The following is an 18,686-nucleotide window of genomic DNA, read 5'->3' on the forward strand; positions in this document are numbered from 1 at the left end:
TCAAACTCAGAGGCAAGTACCTACATTGCTGACCTCAAAGACTCAAAGACGCTTTTTTGTTGGAAGTTTTTGTTTTAAAGCCTACTTCTACAGACTGCTCATCTCCTTCATTAATATTTTAGCATTCATTTTATCAGGTTATATAAAATGCATTTGAAGAATAGGAGGCATAAGTTCTTTTTGCTTTCATATGTGTTCATTATTTATAACAAATCTTTTTCTCCCCTCTCAGGTCTTTTGTTATTTGAATAAACTAAATCACTCATTGTTGTGATTCCTTGGAGCTGACCTTCTATTCAATGTATCAGAAGATGCGGATTATGTCCGGACTATTCTAGGTAGCATGTTATTATTGAATTCTGCCTTCTAAATTTGTTAAGTATTTCTATGTATTGCATCTATAACAAAATAAATCATGGTTAGATAAATACTGATTTTGCACTATAAAGTAGCACTGGTATTACATAACTTAACTAAGGCTGTTATGTAATTCTTTATGTTTTAAATAGGTTGATCCATTCAATCAGAGATTCTGACCTCAAAACTAAGGCTGCTGAGTCAAATAAAGCAGCAAAGATAGATGCAAGATCAAGTCATTATTGAAAGGATGCTTGATATGTGACAGCCCAACCTTCCCCTAAGGCGAACCAAAGGGGTTAGTGGACTGCCTGCCCAACTCTCGCCAGAACTAACGGTGAAGTTTAGAGTGATCTAATACGTTCCGGAACATACAAACGCGCGTAAACAAGTCAAAATCAAAAAAATAAAAAAAAAAACGAAACCAGAGCCGGTCATGAATAGTAACCGACACGTCAAAATCCCACCAAGCATCCATCCACATTTATATGTTGAAATTAAGCATATACAATCCAAAGTGGCATACAAAAGTTATTCAAAAGTTGATACATGTACGGTTTGCCAAATCAAAAGAGAAAACGGACCCCAAAAGTACATTTAGGGTTTCAATCAAGGAGATATACAAAAGATATGCCCACCTAGCTCAATTCGGCAACCAACTAGCAAATCCAGTCCAAAAGTATTTATTTTCCTATAAGGAAAACAAAAGGGAATAGAGTGAGCTTACGCCCAGTGAGATAATACCACTCAAGCAGCAAAGTTCACATAAACATAAAGCTTTTCATTCCAATTCATCAAAAGTAAACAAAGACACACATGAAATGTGGTGATAAAAGGATACGGTGGCTCTCAAGAGCCCTTTTCCCCGTTTGTATTCTTGATCGGATCTCATTGACCCTCCATCAATGTTTAAAAGTAACCAACCGTAGGCTCCACTTTACTTCCATCCCTTCCACCCAACATACCCCTACCGGATCCGAACTCCAAACAGTAGAAATTTGGTAATACTCGAATATACCGGAATCAAGAGTCTCACTACTACAAAATTCCATATAACAGTCCCCATGGCTCGTCAATTTTCACGACCAAGCCCTCGCCGGCTCGATCCAATCGACTACCAATGGGGTTGAGCTCAGTCGTATCAGTAATGGTCGTTGGATACTCGTCCAAGCGACACCAAAATCATGAACCAATTCAATATTTCATGTATCATTCAATCATTTCAGTAAAACAGTAGACAGTCATATGAGATACCAAATGGGTGAGGGCGATCAAGTACACCCTCACTTAATTAAGTTCAACGGAGCAAATAAGCCTTCAAGGCATCAAGTTCACATATACCAAAGCCACATTGTAAACAACAAGTGAGTGGTACACTCACCAAGCAAGCAAATGATATTTCATACACCACCGCCCAAAAAGCGTCTTGGACCACCGTCACGTCCTAAAACATTCAAATAAGCACAACAAGACTCGATTACCGGTCATAAACCAATTCCAAATACCACCAAATAGGGTTCCATAAGAATGTATAAGCACTAGAGTAAACCAGAAAAATCCAGAAATGGAATTAAGCTTTAACCCAAAAAAAACAGTTTTTGACATCATTTTACGATTTTGGCACCATTGACACTACAATTATCGGATGGAGGTGTAAGACACCGTTTCGAAGCTAAGAGATAGGGCTACAAAGTTACAGAAGGCTACTCTGTCCAGTTTCGAGTGTAACCAGGTCAAAAATGTAATATACTACACCAGAACCGTAAAAATAGGTTCACAAACCGCATTCTGGTTCAAACATCATAAGTCAGGCTACCTAAGTCCAAATTAGGTGATTCCAAAGCCATCCAAAAGCTAAGATACAAGACTACAATTCATCAGAAGACATCAACAACCAAATCAGAAGCATTCCCACTCAAATTAACCAATCACAGACGCAATTATCAAATTCGGGTAGAAACAGGGCAGCAGGGGTAATTCAGTCTTTTCACAAGCTACATTGCTCCGATTGACCTGAAATTTTGTAGGAATCTCTAAAATATCATTCCCTATAACTTTCATGTTTTAATCCAAGGCCAATTCGGCCTATAACTATGAGGTACTGTGACGAGCAGAATGTAAATTAATGAAACCCTAACTTTCCAAATTTCTTTCCAAAGCAGAAATTTCTTGTAATTAACCACCATTTACACCTCCTAGGTTCATTCTAGATCATTTCCCCTCTTCATACCAAGCCACAACATATGAATCATATTAAATCAGAAAAATCATCAATAATTATAAAACTTCACCAAATGCAACCAAAATCAAGATATAATCCACAAAATTCCCTCTTAGGCTACCACAATTCATAAATTAAACATCGTTAGATGGAGGAGAGGGGTTCCTTCACTACTCACCTTAGTAATACAAGAGAGGGAGCAACTAATCCCCTGAGCCTTCCAAACAACTCCACTAAACACCTCACAATCACTCACTTAAGGGTTTCTATGGAACAAAGTAAGATTAAATGGTTGAGTTATTGGATTTGAGCAAGAGTAGAGCTAGGAATTTGGAGAGTTTTCCTTTCTTTCTTCAAGGAAGAGAGCCGGCCTCAAGCTTGTAAATTTGAGGGATTTTTGGTCAATTTTTTAGTTGTTTTAAACAAATGGTAAAGTTATGAATAGTAGTCAAACTTAAGAATTAATCTTATGGTGACACTTGTCACCCTATTTAATGCATCTCTATCTTTTTGTTCCTCTCACACCAATCCACTTGGTAACCTCTAATTATCTCTTAACACCCGGTAAATTAAATCCAGTATCCAAAACTTAATCTAACTGGCCGCATTTTTCCGAACTTTTCGCCCTAGTGGGTCCCACGTCCGGTATACGCTCTTAATTTCTCAAAATCTAACCGATACTAGAAAAATCATCTAAAAACTATATTTACTTATAAAAATTATCGGGAAAAATTTTCCTAATAAAGAAAATGCAGAAAACATGCCATTAATGAGAAAAATCCTAGAAAATGAGAAAATTACGGGTTCTCACATGATAAGTACGTAAACTTCTGAAACATTACATTTTACTATAGATTTCAAATTTTTTCTCATTATCTCATTTTTGGACCTCCCTGTAGGTATATAATTAACAGAAGATATCAATAAGCTATAGTTATATATTCAGAAAATTCATTATATATTAACATTACTAATTCTTGTAATTGTATATTCAGAAAATTGATTACTAAGTGTTTATCATTTTTGCAGTGAAAATGTATATAAAGATGAGAACTCTGATGAGACTCAGAGGCAAGTACCTACATTACTAACCTCAAAGATTCAAAGACGTTTTTTTGTTGGAAGTTTCTGTTTTAAAGCCCACTTCTACAGACTCCTCATCTCCTTCATTAATATTTTAGCATTCATTTTATCAGGTTATATAAAATGCATTTGAAGTATAGGAAGCATAAGTTCTTTTTGCTTTCATATGTGTTCATTATTTAGAACAAATCTTTATCTCCCCTCTCAGGTCTTTTGTTATTTGAATAAACTAAATCACTCATTGTTGTGATTCCCTGGAGTTGACCTTCTATTCAATGTATCAGAAGATGCATATTATGTCTGGATTATTCTAGGTAGCATGTTATTATTGAATTCTGCCTTCTAAATTTGTTAAGTATTTCTATGTATTGCATCTATAACAAAATAAATCATGATTAGATAAATACTGATTTTGCACTATAAAGTAGCACTGGTATTACATAACTTAACTAAGGCTGTTATGTAATTCTTCATGTCTTAAATAGGTTGATCCATTCAATCAGAGATTCTGACCTCAAAACTAAGGCTGCTGAGTCAAATAAAGCAGCAAAGATAGATGCAAGACCAAGTCATTATTGAAAGGATGCTTGATAAGTACGTAAACTTCTGAAACATTACATTATACTATAGATTTCAAAATTTTCTCATTATCTCATTTTTGGACCTTCCTGTAGGTATATAATTAACATAAGATATCAATAAGCTGTGAGAATAAGCATGAAATACTAAAGATTGGATAAGCTTCAACAAGCACTTATAAGAAGTGACAACGTTCAAGTAACCATATACTATTGTAATCACGTCTCTCACAATTTTGCCAGCTCTAGAAAATATCAACGTCATGTGATTATATCTATCCAACTACTTGAGATCTCAAAATTTGAGAAATTCTAACCTCAACTACTTTAATGCACATGTCACCTGATTTTCTGCTGTATTTGAAAAACTCTTAAGAACAAAAAGCAAGAATGGTCCTTTATTGGGATTTCAAATAGCATTTAACCTTATAGAGAATGAATGCTGTCTCGAGAGACTTCTATACACTTGACATTGCAATTCTTATATAGTTATAATGACTAAGACATTTTTCCTATTTTCTTTTTTTTCTTCTCAAGATAGTTTCTCAGTTTACTAGATTTCTTTGGAATATTTCACTAATTGTTACCTTTTTGCATGTCGGATTGCATTTTGTAATTCTCAACACAATAAAGCAATCTGTTTAGATCAGAAATAATATTTGTCATAATACAACTATACACACTAATAGCATTATGGATGCCGTCACAACTGTGAACACATTACTGTGCACCTATTTTCATCATTGTTTTATATGCTACATAATGATAAAAGTTATTATTTCTATCTAACATTTTGTATTTGTTTAAACTATCAGAACTGGCTCACTAGGGCTACAAATTGGACTAAGTTTAGCGCAACAGCACTACAAGTTATTAACAGAGGCCATCTACATCAAGGAAAATCACTAATACATCCTTGTCACACAGTGGAACTGGTAGTCGTGGCTGCCCATATTCAGAAATATAAGCATTGTCTACTATGAGGAAGGCATGAATCAGTTCCTCTGTGATAATGTAACAAATACTAACGCTGAGGTATTTGTCTTATTGCATTATGTAAAAAAGTACCTATATTTATGTTTCCATTTTCTGTCTTTTTTTAAAAAAATCGTCTCCTACACGTTATTCAGTATAGTACCTACCTTAGCAGTATTGGAAACTCCTAACGAAGATTTTTTCATGATATCAAAAATGTCGTGTAAAAACTTAATAAATTAAAAGCTATGATATATTTCTATAGTTAAAAGCTTAATGAATTCCATAATCTATTTCTAGAATTAAAAACTAAATGAATTCTTTTTCTTTTTGACAGTTTATGGAACAGAAGCAGCACATTATCGATAAATGTATGCATTAGTGTTGGCTTACAATGAAACTTCAAGCAGTGTTGTCTTACGTTTAGACTTAGCACTTGTTTATGGTTTATGTTTAGAAAATTCATTATATATTAACATTGCTCATTCTTATAATTGCATGTTCAGAAAATTAATTACTAACTGTTTATTGTTTTGCAACAAGAGTGTATATGAAAATGAGCTATATTACTAGCCTCAAAGATTCAAAGATGCCTTTTTGTTGGAAAATTTTCTTTTAAAGCCTACTTCTACAGACAACTCAACTCCTTGATTAATATTTTAGCATTCATTTTACCAGGTTATGTAAAATGCATTTGAAGAATAAGAAGCATAAGTTTTTTTTGCTTTCGTATATGTTCATTATTCATAACAAACCTTTTTATTGTTGAATTTTGCCTTCTAAATTTGTTATGTATTTCTATCTATTGCATCTATAAGAAAATAAATCATGGCTAGATAAATACTGATTTTGAAGTATAAAGTGGCGCTGGTATTACATAAGCTAACTATGCATTTCTTTTTAACCATGCCATACACATCTTACTTTATTTTCTACTATATCCTTTTATCTCAGCTAAAGCTATAGACAAACGTCCTCATCTCAAGACTAAAGCTGCCGAGTGAAATAAAGCACCAAACATAGATCCAAGATCAAAGGCCATTGTTCAAAGGATGCTTGATAAGTATGTAAGCTTCTGAAACACTAGATTATACTATAAATTTGAACTTTCTCTCCTTATCTCATTCTTAAAACTCCCTCTAGGTATATAATTAACAAAAGATATCAATAAACTGTAAGAAAAAATATAAAACACCAGAAATTGGATAAGCTTTAGCAAGCACTTATACAAAGTGACAACATTCAAGTAACCCTATACGATTGTAATCATGTCTGTCACAATCTTGTCAACTCTAGAAAATATCAGCGTGATGTGATTATATCTATCTAATTCATTCTTCTAAATCTTATTTCTAATTGTAAAAAATGTTGGTCCAAGTGTAACAGATATCAAAATTTCAGAAATTCTAACCTCAAGTACTTTAATACATATGTCACCTGATTATTTAAGCATATGTTAGTTTCTCATGTTTTTGGATAGACCAGAAGACATTGCTGCTGTATTTGAGAAACTCTTAAGAACAAAAAGCAAGAATGATGGTTTATTGGGATTTCAAATAGCATTTGACCTTGTACAGAATGAACACCAAGCTTATCTTTTGAAAATGACGGACTAACTTTTCAGTCCCAAGAAAGATATTCAGATAACAGAGGGTAATCAAAATTCTGAAGGAAACTATTTATGCTACAAAGTTATCAAAAATAAAAGGGATGCTGTCTTGAGAGACTTCCATACAGTTGACATTGCAATTCTTATATAGTTATAATAAGTAACACATTTTTCCTATTTTCTTTTCTTTTCTTCCCAAGATGCTTTCTCAGTTTACTACATTTCTTTGAAACATTTGACTAATTGTTAACTTTTAGCATATTACATTGCATTTCATAATTCTCAACACAATAAAGCAATCTGTTAAGATGAGAAATAATATTTTAGTTAGCAGAAGATAAGATGTGCATAATAGTTTAAAAACATGGTTAGTTAGTTCAAAATAAGATTTGAGTAATGCCTGCGTGAATCATTAATTGATCGCTCAATAACATTTAGTAAATCAAATTTGATTACAATGAAAAAAACATCAAAGAGAAATAGCAAATAGCAAGCATTCTCAGTTTCAAATTTTGTATGCTCGGTAACTTTTTCACATGAACAAAGTTCAGTTTTCAGAATTAAATCAGAGGCCGTTTTTCTAAATCCCACATTAATTGCTTTACATTCCACATTTACAAGAGGAAAATTTGTAAACAACTATGACAAGGAGGAAGAGGAAGAGGAAGAGGAAGAGGAAAATGAAACTTACAAATGTTAAATTATTTGTAAACTTACAAGGAGGAAAAGGAAATGAGAGTCAAGTTAGTTTTCAAAACATTTGTAAAATATGGTGCTTTGTTTAAAAGTTAAAGTTTGATTTACTTTTCGAAGCATTTGTAAAATAATTTAGCACAATAATAAGAATCATGGGAATGGATTTCAAGTTTTGATGCTCATATATTTCATTGTATGATAAACAACTATGACAATATGGTGCATTATTGAGAACACTGATTCTATGATGGAGAGGACTGATTCTATGATTAGGACTATCACTAGCTCTAACTGGCATGAGTTCGACCTATTCAACTTGATAAAAGTATCATTCAATCAGTACACATGATTAGATTGGAAAAAGTTTGGGTTCAATATGAAACTCGATTTAAACATGAGTAGACCCTGGGTGTCATTTGGCTCGATCCAGTTAGAATCTGATCCATTAAAGGTTACATAAAAAGTGTATGTTTTGTATGTAATAATGCCTATATTCTGTTTAATAGTGAGTTTGAGCCAATTGTGAAATAGGCCTGAAATGGGCCAATTCAAACATGCTAATAGCATTATCCATGCCGTCACAACTGTCAACACATTACTGTGCACCTACTTTCCTCATTCTTTTATGTGCTGCATAATGCTAAAAGTAATTATCTCTATCTAACATTTTGTATTTGTTTAAACTGTCACAACTAACTCACCAGAGCTACAAATTGGACTAAGTTTAGCACAACAGTACTACAAGTTATTGACAGCGGCCATCTACAACAACAAAAATCACTAATGGCTCCTTGTCACGGAGTGAGGCTGGTGGTGGTGGCAGCCCATATTCAGAAACATAAACATTGGTATTCATCTTATTGCATTATGCAAAAAAGTACTTATTTTTATGTTTCCACTTTTCTACCATTTTTAAAAAATCATCTCCTACAGGTTATTCACCATAGTAGCTACCTTACTCTTGGTTTAGCAACATTAGGAACTCCTGATGAAGATATTTTTGATGATATAAAAAACGTCGTGTAAAAGCTTAATAAATTAAAAGCTATAATCTATTTCTAGAATTAGAAGCACGTTATGGATAAATATATGCATTGGCATTGGCTTACACTAAAACTACAAACAAGAAGACCATTTCACACCTGCTACATTTTGATGCATCAGAATTAAGCAACAATCTTAGGCAAACAGTAGTTTTAGCAAGTAGTTAGTTTCTCTTACGTTCAAGCTTGGCGCTTGCTTATTGTTTATCTTCTGGATTATAAGAATATGACACCAAACCTTTACTTCTCCAAACAAGTTTTCATATTTTGTATTTGCTCTTAACTCTTCTAACCTTCTACAAGAATCAATGAAAATGCACAGATTCAATAATTCATCTAATTGAGTTGCTAATTCTGGTTAAGCATAAATTCACCGGCAAAAACTATTCTGCAAAAACTTGAGATGTATCCCCAAAATCTAAATTATAGAACTGAAATTTCAGAATAAAATGCAAGAATCAGACATGATGTCTGCTATAGGAAGCAGATTTTACACACCCTTGGAAGCTTTTGCCATTGCATCATCAACATCTATCTCGTCACTATCACTATCTGCAACAGCAGACTGAGTCTTGGAATTTTCCAGAACCTTGCAGTAAATCATCCAGATTCCACAGCTACAAGGGCTCAGACATGGAAACAGAGATGGCATGTCAGAACTTATTTTTGTTCCAAAATTCAAAGAAAGTTTACTACATAGTTTGCCAAGTACATAAAGTAAAAAGAATCAATCCACACGAGAGAGAGAGAGAGAGAGAGAGAGAAAATGCAAGCACCTTTAATATCTGATCATGTGATATACTACCAAGAAACTTTCTATCATAAGAAAAAGCTGCCCCCAAAAAAAAAAAAAAGGTTCGACAATCAATACATATAGGGCTGATGATTTAGCTTCAAGCAAAATATACAATGCAATTATGCAGAAAAGGCAATATACAAGAGCAAAAGAACTTTTACACAGAACAGCTGCTCAATAAGAGACGTAATTCTCTATCAGCTTGCATGACTGTATATGTGAGCAATTCAATCAGTTCTGCAGAATTCCAATAATAATTCAAGGAAAAGGAAATCACTATAGTTATACCAAGACGCTCAATAGGATATTCTGAATGCTCTGCAATTGGCTGAATTATTTTGTTTGGCAATATTCCAACCATGCTGAACACACATAAAAGAATTTTATTCAATAAATGATAGATTTGACAAGCAGTATAGAATTATCAGAACACTACAAAAGTATAATCTCACCTGATAAGTCTATTCTCGGATCCAGTTATTACCCTATCTTCATCAAGCTTTGAGACATAATAATTGGATGGGAAAGAAGAAATCTTGTAAGCTTCAAGCAGGATAATCAACAGCTAAGTTCTGCTAAAAGTGAACACTTAAAACACATAGGCACGCACCTTTAACAGGGCATCAACAGAATTTGGAAACAGATCAACAAAGCGGTCACTAGGAATGTTAGAATCACGGAACAATTAGCATTATACACTCCAGCATTTATAACTATTAAAGGGAAAGAGAGAAATGAAGATTTTAGTTATATGTGTTAGTTTTGGACAAAATCAAGTATGCTGGCCTGTCCAACATAAGAATTATTAAACATGTAATACCTGCAATGCTTGAAGAAACCCCAAGAATAAACCTGAGATGTTACCACAATTACCAGAATTTTACATCTCAAGTTCTATAATTGCTATTTGTCTAAAGCTATCTTTTATTCCTGTTTGATTATGATGATTGGCAATTAGGTTTCTCCTAATCAAAAGTTGATTTTTTTTGTTTTAGCCATTGTGACGGGTTCCCCAGATTGTTCTATTCTTGCAACAGAAGTTGAAACTGGATCAGCAATTGCTCGTCTAGAGAATTCTCATGGGTAGGTATTATAGCCGACCATTTTTTGTAAGATTAAAGCTAAGTTCACCTTCTGTTTGGTATGGATATGGTAAGAGGGCGTTGCTGCTAGCATGGGGCCGGTGAATTGAGTTGGAAAAAATTATTCTGGTTAAGCATGAGGATGTTATGAACAAGATGCATAAATTGCTTTGAAAGACAAAACATAACAAAGTAACTGCAGTTGTTGGTCTTACTATTTTTAGCCAATCTTGATACTGAAATCTGCTCATATACTTCCTTAGCTTATGCTCTAACACTTCAGCTATCATGAGAAACAAAAAGACAAAGCAAAGTTAGCATCTCCAACTAGAAGAATGTATTCCATCATTTTTTTATCTACTTCTGTAATCAAGATTGAAAAACCCACCATTTTCATTTGACATTCACTCACAATAGATCCATCATACGTTAAAAGCTTTTCAATTATTACAGGCATTACTCACAGATTATTATGTGATTGGCGACACATCCACCGTAGTGCCTAATTTTTATTTTAAACGTTTCTATCATGACACAAATGTTATAAAGCTCACCATTATTTTGCAAGTAATGTATCTTTCCCGTAATTAAATATTACCTTTGATCTTCAACTCCACTCACCCCAAAAAAAAAAACCTATTATCTTTGGTTCAAGCTTCCCAATTGAAAGTTGTAATCCACTGTTGTGAATTATTACTCCATGTTGTCTGTGAATGGTGTACTATAGTCCTTTTACTTCATCAAAAAAAATAAAAAAAAAATAATCCATCCATAATTGGCAGCTGTTGTTTTTTTTTCTATTTCCAATCAGATTTCAATTTTCCCTATTTTCAAACCAAATCAAATAAGAACAAAATCCCTTCGTGATTTCTGAGTCACTATCAACTTTATATCTCATTAATCTGTTATTATCAATTTCTACCTACAACCAGACCATGGTTGTACAGCTTTTGACCTGGTTTTCATCAACCCGACCGGACTCATCAAATGGAGGGAGGAGAAATCGACCAAGAAATGAAAGAGATGAATTTCTCACCCCTCCGCTACCCGCCACACAAAAACCCCAGAATTTGAACAGAAAAAATTAATGAAATTAAATCAGAGAGAAAATATCACCACTGCCAAGATGCAATAAGCTGAGACGACGACAAGAATTCTGCAAACATGAAGCGAAGGGTACAGCGCAGCGAGAAAAAGACCCTGCAGCAGCCGCAGACCTAAATCAGGACAACGAAGGTCTAATCGACCATGGCATGAATAATATCCTCACCATTGTCACTCTATTTCTCTCTTCCCCACTCACTCTCTCGTACATATGACCGAATTTCTACAGAATTTAATTTGTACAAAAAAAAGAAAGATAAAAAACAAATGGATATATGCAGAGTAAAGAAGCTCTTAACTCTGAAGTGAAGCGTAGTGAAACCAAGGAATTAGATGCCCAAATTATTTGCGCACTGAGCACCCAGGACCCACGACCCAGGACCCAAAACCCAAGACAGAAAAGCCTATGTTCAATTTCTCATCCACAATTATTGTACCGTACTCATTCTGCTTATACATTGTGTATTAAATATCTTCGGTTCCTTTTCTCTTCCAACTTTCTCCCTTCACTCATTCCTGCATAATTGCTTGTGACTATTTCAACTCCATACCTTCTGAATTTACAATCTACTTTTTCACCGAACCATGAACAAAGTGTCCACTTTCAGTCTGCTACTATTAAAACAAAAGAAATAAAAGCATAACTAATTACAACTCAGTGTTTAAAAATTACATCTTCACAATAGTTCCTAACGCTAATATCATTTTATATACTTGCTAAACCTTTCTGCTCCTATTTGTCTTGTATCAGTAATATTCAAAGCTTCAAAAGCTTCAAAACTCTTATGCACTGCTTACTTCAAAAAATTGACTGCAACAAACATTTTACAAGATATCCACCACTCTGAAAGACCACAGTACATAATCATACTGATCTATTATAGTAGACTGTACTAGCCTCACATGTAATGCTTCTGTATATTTCAACTCCAACTTTTGAACTAAAAGACATACAAAAAAATGACAAACCAATACCATGCACGCGTGAATCACGTCTAATCAATTTTCACAGCAAACTAATTTCAAACAAAGCTCTTGCACATACAAATTTCGATCTATAAATACAAACATAACATTATTCCTGTCGCGCCCCATTTTTCGCGATAGAAAAATAAAAGGTGTTTATAAAAAGATGTGATTTATTAATAATAAATGAAAAAGGACCTAGAATGAGACTTAAAAAGAATGCGACAATTCGGGTCCAAAATTTAATCTAAAAGGGTTTTCAAGAAAAGATAGGAGTCGCCACTTGGTATGGAGTTTTGGTGTTCCAAGTCACCCAAAAAATAGAGTAAAATAAAATAAAACCCTTTTTGACAACTCCAGGTCTTTGAAAACAAGAGAAAATGGATTCGGGAGTCACGGTTGAAGAAGGGGAAGGCAAATGTTCGATTAACTCAAACCTCAGGCACTCTTTCAACTTAGTCTAAGCTAGTTGCAAGGTTAAGTCAAAATTTTCCTAATATAACCCTTAATTTATCACATTTGGATGTTTTCTACATGGATGCAAATCTAAATTTATAAAATATCGAAAGAGTCAAAATATCCATTCAAGGGTTTAATCGAACCAATCGCATTAATTTACGAAGGCCAAAATGATTCCTTGAAAGTGTCACGAGTATGCGAATGATGAAATTAAAATAAAGAAAAGAAATTAAATTATATACATATATATAAGTGATAAAAAAAAAGGGAATGCAACATAAAGGGTACGGGAGGCAAAAACTCATGACATAATTTTCTTATGCATGGATTAATAGGATATTTAAACTAAAAAGTTATAATCACCCATTTTCCATGTTTGAAAAATAATTATCCTAACATGAACAAGCAAATGAACTAGTTTAAATGAGATGCAATTCTAAATAACATGATTAGCACTTATAGCGGGTAGGGGATAATATAATAGGGAATATCATACAAATGAAAAAAGATCCTAAAAGTGAAAATATGCATGAGAATGTAGTGAATATCACACAAAAATGAATCTAGCGCAAGTCGGCCTAAAGGGTCTAGTATTGGACTAACCCATTTCTAAAAATCCTTATTAGCGTTGGACTAGCAAGTAAGCAGAGGGAAAAGCCACAACTAGCGTTGGACTAGTGTGGTGACGTCATGCATTAACAATTCATAGTGAAACAAATAAAACTTAAATTAAAACAAATAAACGCATAAGAGCACGTAGCACATAACACGTAAACATAATATCTAGATGCCAAAATCCTAAGAAAAGCAGATAAAACACATAACACATAAGCCACATAAACACGCAACCTATCTATTACATCGGGGAATCTAACTACAATCTAAAAATGGGAAAGATATGATAAGATAAAATTAGTGATCCTATCTATTACATTTTTGAAGTATTTAAATGCCTCTCGGATAATTATAAAAATTAACTAAACAAATATAATATAAGAAAATTTAAATGAACATTTAAACCTAATAAATAAAGCATATAAAAATATATAAACACATAGGAACACATAGGAGCACATAAGAGCACGTAATTGACATTGAAATAATAAAAATAGGAGTACCTCCCGTTTGAAGTGGTAACTAAATGGAATCAAATTGTCCTATTTATACTCACAATGAACAAAAAGAATCATGGCACCAATTTAATTGAAAAAAAAATAAAAAAATAGTAAAAGTACTAAATTCACACTAATATGTCAAACGTAAAGAAATTTAAGAAAATCTAAAAATTACAAGTTAAATATACTCAGAAGTAACATAATTAGCTATTAAAGAAAAAAAAATAATCATAATAAAAGAGAGTCAAAATTCATTAGGGACTGAATTGCAAAATTTAAAAACTTTTGGGGATAGAAATATAATTTTCCAAAGTTTAGGGGGCCAAAATTAGATAAAATATAAAGTTTAGGGACCAAAGTGCAATTAACTTAAGAACCTACATGAAAGAAATTTAAAATGTTCTGAGCCATAGTGAAAATACTTGAAAGTACTGGGACTGGTATGAAAAAATGTTTTCTTATTCCTTGACAAATCAGGTCTCTGGGCCATTCTCTATTTTTTCGGGCCAAAGGCCATCTGGCCCAAACGAAAGTTCAAGCCAAAATACACAGGCCAGCCCGTCATTTTATCACTCAAGCCCAACAAAAACCCAAAAGAAATAAAACAAAACCCAACTAAAAAGAACCACAAGCCCACCCAAAAATAAAACAGCAGCCCAAACCATTTTTTTCTTTTCCTTCCTTCTTTTCTTTCTTTTCTTTTCTTTCTTCTTCCTCACCGTTTCTTTATCTCCTTCTTCAGCCAAAACTTTAGCTGGTGGCCATGGCGGCCGCCGGCGACCTCTCAAGTCACCAAAATTTCTCAAAATGCATCTCCCCACTCCATTTTTCGCGTAGATTCCCTTTCCGGAGTTAGTTTTTACAAAAAATGACCCAAAAGTGGCCAAAATGAGAAGAAATCAGTCCAGTTTTGATTTTTTCAAAACACCATATCCTTCACCAAAAATCATAAAAATTATACTATAACACTCCTTGCAACCTCTACAATACAACTACGATTTTAATTCGACAAGAAGGCAACATAAAAAGGGCTAAAATAAAGCAAAACAGCCCCCTAAAATTTTTTTTTTCATTTTTTGGCATTTTTTCAAACAGTTAACATGCATATACAAAAATCATTATTCTTTTCCTAATTTTGTTCATGACCCATCCCAAAATTCAGCAACTCAACAGCCAAGGAAACCAGCAAAAGCAAAAGAAAATTAAACAATGAAGCATGGACTTACTGTGCTAAACAAAACTTAAATTACCTCAATGTAGGTGTGTGTGAGATTGAGAGGGGAAAGGGAAAGGAGAACCGAGAGACTGAGAGGGATTTTTCTTCTTCTTCTTGTGTGTTTTCTGTTTCTTTCCTCTGCCCAGGTTCGAGAGAGGGAAAGAGCGAGCCGTCTGCAAAGTGAGGGAGTGTTTTCTTCTTTTTTTTTTTTGTGAGGGAGAGAGCCGAGAGATGTGTTTTGGGGAGAGAGAAAGGCAGTCTTTTTCTTCTTCTTGTTCTGTGACCTTTTTTCCGTCCTCTGTCTGTGAGAGCCGAGAGAGAAGATTGAGGAAGTAAAGGTGGGGAGTTTGTGTGTTGGATCTTCCAAAATGATTTTTTCTCCACCTAATGAAAAGAAAGGTGCATGGGATAAAATGATGATTTCTTCCAAATAAAAAAAAGAAAGATGCATGGAGTTTTTGAGTGCAAAAATGGATCAATAGTGCATTTGGTGAAAGAGCAATAATTATGAGAAGATTTTTGATTTCTTGATTTTTTTTTTTTTGTGTTTGTTTTTTTTTTTGGTCCTAAAATAAACCTGCAAAAAAAATGAGAAAAATACACATTAAAATGTAAGAAAATAAATAACTCATTAAATAGAAAAAACTCACTAAAATATTAAAGATTGACAAAAATTTGGTGTCTACAGCTTGCCCCTCTTTGTCTAGAGTTTCAAAGAAACTCAAGACAAAGACGTAGACACCAAATTGCTTACCTGTCTCTTGTAGTTGCACCTGAACTAAAATAAACAAGCCAACACTTGGCTGAAATTATTGGACAAAATGATGCAATAACATTGCAGAAAATGTGACCGAACTCATGTAGAGTTGCCTACGTATCCCACCATAGGAATCAGGTCAAACGTAGTTTGAATGCAAGTGAACCACAATGAAACAAGTGCATTGACCAACTGTGAAATTTGCAAAGTCGAAAAAGTTTGAGCTCTTAGAACTTCTAAACATGAAACACAAAATGAATGAGAAAGCACAATTATTAATCAAAACAGTCAAGAAAAGTAACTTGTCATAACTAGAAAAAGATGCGCGGAGGGACGCGGTTATGCTTCAAGAAGGGGGATAGAAGAGTGCGCGGCGGGCGCTGAGACTCACCAACAAAAATTAAATTTGTCAAGAAGAGGAGGTAGAAGGGTGCGCGGTGGACGCTGAGACTCACCAACAGAAAATTAAATTTGTCTTTTAGAAAAAAAAATGCGCTGAGGGACGCAATTACGCTCCAACAGGAAATTAAATTGTCAAGAAGGGGAGATAGAAGGGTGCGCGGTGGGCGCTGAGACTCACCAACAGGAATTTAAATTGTCAAGAAGGGGAGGTAGAAGTGTGCGCGGTGGACGCTGAGACTCACCAACAGGAATTTAAATTTGTCAAGAAGGGGGACAGAAGGGTGCACGGTGGACGCTGAGACTCACCAACAGGAAATTAAATTGATGCGCGGAGGGACGCGATTACGCTCCAACAGAAAATTAAATTTGTCAAGAATGGAAGGTAGAAGGGTGCGCGGTGGACGCTGAGACTCACCAACGGAAATTTAAATTGATGCGCGGAGGGACGCGATTACGCTCCAACAGGAAATTAAATATGATGATGATTTTTTTTTCTTTTTTAAATGACAGATGGGTGGGATAGACTCTAGCCCAATTAAATATTGAAAGAAATGAAAACGCAAGTCGAATACTATCAAACTGACAGATTAAAATGCATGTTGTTCAAGTTGTAATAAATCAAGACAAACTTACTTAGCGGACTTACAACTTTCTTGATTGATTTTTTTTTCGAACTTTAAAAGAAAGGGAATTATGATTTTTCTTTCTTTCTTCGAAAAAGTACAGCAAAACATGGAGCTCAATCCTTCTACCATTTGCCCCAGCGTCAATCATGCTCAACTAAGCCAGTATTGTGTCACATAATCTTTCCTGTAAAAAGGAAAAAAAAAGAAAAAGAAGCAACTATGATGAAAAGACTGCCACCACCACGTGATCCCTTTGCCTTGAGAACCATGTAAACATGAGTTTCAATATCGACCAATCGCTCCCTTAGGTTCAGCCGACAACCCTTCAGAAGCTTTGCAACTGTCAAATGTCAATTGTTCGCACTTTAGTATCATAGGACCTTAAATTTCATGACTCTTTAGAGATAAATTATAGGGGATTGTCTTTTGAATGAGACCCAAAAAAATGAAAAATATAAACAATTAAAAAAGTAGTATTCATCATGCAATAATACTAATATGAAATAAACAATGATACACAATAAATAAATGAAATAGCAAATAGAATAGTAAAACAAAATTGTTGAATTTTTGAATATAGGCCCAAGGATCCAAATTTGGATTCGTATTTAGAGGATGGCCTTTGATGAGGAAAAATGCTCCATCTGACCCTTTCGTAGTCATCCATTTTGGAATTTATTGTCGGCAAAAGAACAACAGTATGAAAGAGACCCAAATCAACATAGTCACCAGTTTTCAGACCTCAACATCTTCTTCTCTGTTACTGATTCTCTTGTACTCCAAAACCCTACCTCAGCGCCCTTTCGGGTTTTCACTAAGGTTACCCCCACCCTTTTAATTTTTTTTTCTTTTTTTTTTGTTTTTGTTGTTGTTTTTTTTGTTTTTGTTGTTTTTTTTTCTCTTTTTTTTTACTCTTTTTTTTTTACTCTTTTTTTTTTAAGGTGTCCTTTCAGGTTTTCACCTAAAGACATAGACAAGACAATTTTAACCCCAACCGTATCATTGCAATCATACTCTGATAATGAGTAGCATCAGTGAGATAATCTTTTCTGACATGTTTCAGAAAAGTTTGTATTTACATCATTTGCTAGTTGATTAAGAAAAAATTTTCAAAAATACTGCAAAAGATGAAATTTGGCAAAGGAAAGGTTAAGGCTTGAAAGGCTTGACAGCGGATCATATGATGAGTTTGCAATCATTTGAAATAGCATTCTTTCAAAACTTACCCCAATCTAGGATGAGAAAGAGATAAAATTTGCCCCAGTTTAATTCTGACAGAATCTCTATTTTCTTCTTTTTTTCACTTTTTTCTTTTTTTTCTTTTCTTTTTCTGTTTTTTTTTTTTAGAAACAAATTGCCCCAGTATGGGGTTAGTGATCTTAAGGGACAGCCAAGCGAAAAGGAAAATGGTTATGAAAAGTCAAAAGGAAAGAAGAAAATTTAGGGATAGAATATCGAAATGGAAAAATGAGGGAAGTATGCCTGAAATCCGTCTCTTGCAGTATTTTAAAATTTTTTTTTATAATCAAATAAAAAACTTTTTGCACATGTCTGCATTGATTGGTTGGGGAAAAACTTGACCGTCCATTTCCATAAGAATA

At 33.9% G+C, this 18,686-nt stretch overlaps 1 protein-coding gene across 23 annotated transcripts; it reads right to left on the reverse strand.

Annotated features, from left to right (window-relative positions):
• Positions 1–818: 818 nt before the first annotated feature.
• Positions 819–12,205, reverse strand: LOC113717310 (WD repeat-containing protein 55-like). Of its 23 annotated transcripts, XR_011823039.1 has the most exons (10): positions 11,557–11,837; positions 10,656–10,723; positions 10,179–10,210; positions 9,969–10,017; positions 9,811–9,857; positions 9,647–9,720; positions 9,339–9,394; positions 9,061–9,179; positions 1,739–1,801; positions 819–1,048 (listed from the first exon to the last, which is right to left on the reverse strand). XR_011823039.1 is itself a non-coding variant. In XM_072070678.1 (9 exons), the coding sequence occupies exons 2-8, from the start codon at positions 10,689–10,691 to the stop codon at positions 9,382–9,384; spliced, it is 300 nt and encodes a 99-aa protein (XP_071926779.1). In that variant the 5' UTR covers positions 10,692–10,723; positions 11,557–11,837; the 3' UTR covers positions 8,903–9,179; positions 9,339–9,381. The 23 variants fall into 23 exon arrangements, 10 of the variants coding, with proteins under 10 accessions (XP_071926779.1, XP_071926774.1, XP_071926777.1 ...); XR_011823040.1 differs by lacking the exon at positions 1,739–1,801; XR_011823036.1 differs by having other exon boundaries at positions 9,061–9,394; positions 9,520–9,720.
• Positions 12,206–18,686: the final 6,481 nt, after the last annotated feature.

This window comes from Coffea arabica, chromosome 11c (assembly GCF_036785885.1).
Source record: "Coffea arabica cultivar ET-39 chromosome 11c, Coffea Arabica ET-39 HiFi, whole genome shotgun sequence".
Taxonomy (NCBI): Eukaryota; Viridiplantae; Streptophyta; class Magnoliopsida; order Gentianales; family Rubiaceae; genus Coffea; species Coffea arabica.

Coding starts and splice junctions, on each gene's coding strand:
- LOC113717310 (XM_072070673.1), bottom strand. CDS start 10,691: ATGAGCAGATTTCAGTATCAAGATTGGCTAAAAATA. Junction 10,211..10,655: donor ATCAAGATTGGCTAAAAATA/GTAAGACCAACA, acceptor GTAACATCTCAG/GTTTATTCTTGGGGTTTCTT. Junction 10,018..10,178: donor GGTTTCTTCAAGCATTGCAG/GTATTACATGTT, acceptor TAACATTCCTAG/TGACCGCTTTGTTGATCTGT.